Source organism: Suncus etruscus, chromosome 11 (genome assembly GCF_024139225.1).
Source record: "Suncus etruscus isolate mSunEtr1 chromosome 11, mSunEtr1.pri.cur, whole genome shotgun sequence".
NCBI classification, from domain to species: domain Eukaryota; kingdom Metazoa; phylum Chordata; class Mammalia; order Eulipotyphla; family Soricidae; genus Suncus; species Suncus etruscus.
The window spans coordinates 15,690,861-15,696,860 of record NC_064858.1 but is presented as its reverse complement, the minus strand read 5'-3'; the positions used below and the strand labels follow the sequence as shown (position 1 = coordinate 15,696,860).

The 6,000-nt window shown below is 36.0% G+C and overlaps 1 protein-coding gene across 1 annotated transcript in view; it reads right to left on the bottom strand.

The window, feature by feature from the left end:
- Positions 1-6,000, bottom strand: part of ANO6 (anoctamin 6) — a 194,223-nt gene that overhangs the window by 58,269 nt on the left and 129,954 nt on the right. Inside the window, 4 exon segments of the mRNA XM_049783882.1 lie at positions 3,375-3,469; positions 3,471-3,491; positions 5,849-5,905; positions 5,907-5,963. Of these exon segments, the coding sequence (XP_049639839.1) occupies positions 3,375-3,469; positions 3,471-3,491; positions 5,849-5,905; positions 5,907-5,963 (230 nt within the window).

The window sequence follows — 6,000 nt, the reverse complement described above, 5'->3', positions numbered from 1 at the left end:
AAGCAAATACAAGGGACAGAGAAACAAGTTCACTCATACTAAAAGGAGAGTAATATAAGAAAAACAGAGAACAGAGAAACTCTTAACAATTCTGGAGGGCATGGATGTAGGGAAGACATGTGAAACTTATGGACTAGAAGAGATTACAAGAGATCAACCTTGTTCAAGTCTTAAACTTGAACAAGACAACTATAAAAATACTTTGTGACAATCAGCAAAACTGGTATTATTTGATAACTTAAAGAAAAAACACTCTGTATTCAAAGAAGATCTTTACCCAGCAAAATAGATGTATGTATGTATGTATGTATATATATATATATATATGATTTTTTAAAAAAAATGATTCAGGGGAAGCCTGAGTGATAGCACAGTAGAGAGGGCATTTGCCTTTCATGTGACTGACCTGAGTTCTATCCCTCGTATCCCATAGGGTCCCCTGTGCCTGCCAGAAGTGATTTCTGGGTTCAGAGCCAGAAGTAACCCTTGAGTACACCCAGGTATGGCCCCAAAACCAAAATCCAAAAAATAAAAATAAATAAAATAGATTCAGGGGTCAGGAGATACTATTAGTAATTGGATCATATGTTAGGTATTAACCTGATGTAGGTTTGATCCCTGGCATCATATGATCCTTTAAACATCATCAGGTATGAATCTGGAAGACCCAGCACTACAGGTCCTAAGTAGCATGGGATCTTAGGCCCTTAGACTGAACCACTGTCCTGGTTGACCAATCATTAGAGATGCCCATAGGCCTCCAGAGCAACACTTGGGAACATCCTCCCTTACAAAGAGTCAATGGAAAACTGGGAAGAAACTAGAAATAAAATAAGACTAACGAGATAATTTTTGGAGTTGAATGCAGGTTTGATAAACTATGGTATACCTTTGTGTATTTAAAGTTTCCCATCATAAAATGTCAATTCAAACAAAAAGGACTGTTTTAAAATTCTCTTATGGGTAGGAGTTCTTTCTAGATATAGGTGGATAGATACCTGCAAGGGCTATTGAGATATAATAGAAAGAACAGACCCTTGGTTTCAGGGAAGTTGGGGATGCCATCACTATACTCTCCATAACAAAGTTCTATTATCTCTAGCCTCATAGCGCATTATAAATTTGTTCGCACAGTCTCTCATCTAGCATATTTAAATAGCATTCTACCTTATCCACTAGCTTTCTGTGCACCCTGAAATCAGTTCTCTATCCAATTTTTACAAAAAGTGAATGAGAAGTTGGAGACAGTTGAAAGGGTGGGGACATGTTTTGCATGTTTATAGGCCTGAGTTTAACCCTCAGTACTGTATGGTTCTCCCAAGAAACATTGGGCATGACCAAAGAGTAGAGAGTGGCTCTTGAATACAACTGGTTTGGGCACTAAACCAAAAACTAAAAAAAAAAAATTTTGTGGTATGAGGTAAAATTATTAAAATGCTTAAAAATATCACACCTGCTTCTCACAAACTTAACTCTAGATTTCTTTTTGTGTTCCCGATATACTTATAACTTTGTATCTCAACATTTTCTTTCTCTTTTGCACTGGTCTTAACTGTTTTCTAAAACTTGCTTCTTGTACCAAGACCATTCCTAGAATGACTTTTTTCCAATCTGTAAAAAATACTACTTTTTTTTTTTTTTGGTTTTTGGGTTACACCCAGCAGTGCTGAGGGTTTACTCCTGGCTCTGCACCCCAAAATCACTCCTGGCAGGCATGGGGAACAATATGAGATGCTGGGATTTGAACCACCATCAGTCCAGGGTTGGCTGCAATGCAAGGCAAATGCCCTACCACTGTGCTATCTCTCCAGCCCCTCAATATTTAAGTCTTAGTTTATATTATCTGCTAAAAAGAAACTTTAATTCACTACTCTACCCCAACTCATGATAATTTTCTTCCTTTCAATCAAAATTTTTGTTTACATACTTCTTTGCTTTTATTTTGTTTTGCAGATTTTAGTCTTTTTTTCCTATTACAACATTTTTGAAAACAAACAAAACAAAAAAACAAATAAACAAAGGGGGCCGGAGAGATAGCACAGCGGCATTTGCTTTGCAAGCAGCCGATCCCAGGAACCTAAGGTGGTTGGTTCGATATCCCGGCATCCCATATGGTCCCCTGTGCCTAACAGGAGGGGGGCTATTTTCTGAGCAGATAGCCAGGAATGACCCCTGAGCACCGCTAGGTGTGGCCCAAAAAAACAAAAAATAAACCAACCAACCAAGACAAACAAAAAACATTTTTTGTGTTTAATTTTTTACAGTATAAAACAAAGAAATGCAACATACTGCTAAAGACAGGATGGTGACTTTTTGCTCACACAAAGGCCATGATTCCTATTTCTAGTAAACTAAACAGACTATAAGAGGTAGAAGATGGCTGACCAATAGCATCATAATTTTTCTTAAAAGAATCTATAAATACACATTCCCCCTGCTACTTAAAGGAAAATTTTCCTGTTGATTCTTACCATATGAAAGATGCATATTTCTATTTTAGCAGGGCCAATGCACAGAAAAATATCTAAATTACAGTGTTATTATAAAAATGTGATAGTAATGAAATTCTGGCTAAAGAGGATGCTAAATGAAATAATATATATTTAAGGAATCCAAAATTAATAAGAATAATAAAAGGTTGTTTAGTTAAAAAAGCTGTAGGTGCACAGCAATTTTTTTCCCAAGCTACTGGAAACAGTTCGCACTCATGACTAAGAAGACAAACACTGTGCTAATCACTCTGTCTTTGTTGATATAGTGAACTGTATCCTAAAGCAAAATTAGAAGACAGTAAACTTATCACTCTTAAATACAGTATTTCATCTTCTTATTAATTTATTTGTAGTGTTGGCTGTTTGCCATGAAATTTAATCTATTTTAAGTTACTTTCAAGTAATGAATTTAGTGGGTCCTTGTTCTCATTCTTAGGATATAAACTTCCTCATTTCCTGATTTCCCAACATAGGCATGTCTTTGATGCTCATGGTGGAAAGAATGATCAATGTTATGAAAATATGAAAATAAGGTGCCTTTTGGGGAAAAGGTCTCTATATATTTATGCTAATGAGATGACTCAGGGCTACTCATAGTAGAAAGAGCAATTATGTTATTATGATGAGTATTAAAAGCACTGAATTATATTCAAATAACCTCTAAGAGAGAAAGTAGCTAGAAATGAAACAACCTATATAATGAAGTATTATATATATATGATAATATCTATATAATGAAGTCTCCATAAAAACCAAAATAGTAGAAACTCAGATTTTTTTGGGTGAAGTTCCTGATAGTCGTACTCAGAGAATTTTCATGTTTACATGTCATGAGACAACCCTGAGTCTTTCCTACTGGAGTCCTCTTCACAACAACATTACCTGATGAGATCTAAGGGCTTGCTTTTTGTATATGCTCCGAGATGAGCCCATTCTCTGTATAAAAGGTATCGTTCGCTAGGGCAGGTAGGATCCTCTTGACGGATGGCCAAAGTTGCACTGGGAAGCAGAAGCAAATAAGAGAAACAACACAATCACCAAGTATACACAATATATTCATTTAAATGTGGGTTCCAGTACTTCACATGGCTTTGCACATGACCATCCCAGGTAGATCCCCTGACACCCCATAAAGTTACCTGAGCACCACCATGAATGATCCTGAGCACTGCCAGAGTGTGGCCCAAAAAAACAAACCAACAAAAAGGTGAACAAATATTCCAGAGATCAATGTCTTCTCATCTGCAGGGATAGAAAAACCACTAGAATTTAGTAATTTTTCAACTAGGGTTTTGACAACCTCTCGTGGGGCCATCTATCAGTGTCACTAGGGGAGAATGATAGTTCTAAATCTTTGAGGACACTGCTGATCTTTGGTTGATAATCTCTCAGATTACTTTTTGTTCTTACAAATGGGCCAATCAGAACAAATACAAAACTAGTATATTTTCCTACTTCCACAATGAATTCTCATATTTCCACAATGGAAGCCCACCTGACAGTTAGATGTTCTCTGTGGACAGTGGGAAAAATAGTCTAGGATTGTTAGTATTAGGATCAATTCTAAACCCAGGCATTCACTGTGTTCCAACTCAGCAGTTATGTAAGAAAATATAATACAGAAACAACAAGAGACAGTGGTATTATGTGGCATACCTAGTTTATTTAAGAAGCAAAATTTCCCATCTCTGCTTAAAATATTCTTATGCTAAAATGCCCTCCCCCATTTATTTTCCTTTCTCCTACATTAGACCCAGATTAATCACTCAGCTAGGTCTTAACAAGGTCTTAACCTCTATTTAACTGTCCTAAATACCAGAGGGGGCTCATTTCTCAGCCTGGATATGGGAAAAATGTGCTTAAATGAGGCTTTAGTGGGAAAAAAAAAAACCTGGGCTTGGGAGATGCAAACTGAATACTAAAGTAGCGTGGGCATCCTAGATGGTTATTTATAACAGATATTCTGTAAGAAATCTCCAAAGTTCATGTTCTGCTATAAATTGCTCATTTTGGGGGGGCAGCAACATATACCACTTGACTAGGAAGCTCAGAGTTGGTCTTTCCATCTTCTCTGCTATCTAATTATGCACCTGTCATGGGCATGCAACGTTATGCTATATGCTATACCATGCATATGTTTCATTATTTTCTTCACGTACAAGTATTACATAGTACAAAATGACTATAAATAATACTACAAATATTTACACAGTTATGAGTATCAATTGCAGTTTTTTTCTTTCTTTGATCATAGACTGAGATAAAACTGACAATGAATGGAACAAAGTACCAGTGCCATAACAGCAGATATTTCAGTGACAGAACTCTATTTAAATAGCTTACGCTCTTCCAAAACTTATGAAATTATTCAGGCTTGAAGCAGTCATATTTAAAATTTTCATTTCATAAGAGATGATAGCTAGATAAGTATTCTTAAATTTGAAGGGCTGCTGTTATTTCAGCACACAGACCTTTAAAACTGCCAACACTCTACTATATTACCATTTGTGACAGAACCCTGACAGATGTCTTTTTCAAAGCCCTATGATATTCCAGGCACAGCTGAAAATGGTATTTCAGGGAGAATACCATTATTCTGTGTAATAAAAACAAGATAAATGAGATGGTGTAGCATGTATTTGGAAGACAAAGAAGTGAGCTAATGCCTTTCTGGTTATTTATGAAAATAACAATGTACTTTCAATTTGCCAGGGGTTTTAATTAATTATTTATTTTTTATTTAGAGACTTAGAACATTCTCACTGATTAAATTGTTTATCATAACAACTTTGAATTATATATTATTATACACCATCTTATTAATGAAGAGATTGAGAAACAGGCTAACATGATTTTTCTCAAGTCAGAAGCGATGGGTATTTGGGCAACGTTCATACTTTTTGTTTTGTTTTGTTTTGTTTTGTTTTTGGTCATACCCAGCAGCACTCGAGTTATTCATGGTTCTATATTCAGAAATCACTCCTGGCAGGTTCGGGAGACCATATGGGATGCCGGGATTCGAACCATCATCCTTCTGCATGCAAGGCCAAATGCCTTACCTCCATGCTTATCTCTCCGGCCCCAATGTTCATCACTTTTAACTATTAACTAGTATGACTTTCACATTAACTACAGGAGAGTGCTGTTACTCACACATTCACTCAAACTGAGCTCTTTTCTATGCTGAGATTCAATAACAGGCTAAGTAAGCTGATTCCTTCCCTGAGTAAATTAATAATTTTGCAATTATAAACTGCTTTGACAAGGAAGAAACTTAAGGCCAAGATAGTTTTTCCTTAAACAACACAAAAACATACACTAGATATGTTATTTTATCTCAAGTTATTTTGACTTACATCATGGAGAGGGAAAGCTGCTTTGTAGATTCCAGAGCTTACAAGTTTGTTGATCCCCAAACTTCTTAATGTTATCTCTTACTTGATACTTGATCCGAGAAAGGATAAAGTAAACCTAAAGCAATTCCAAAATAGAAGGTGTGATTCGTGCA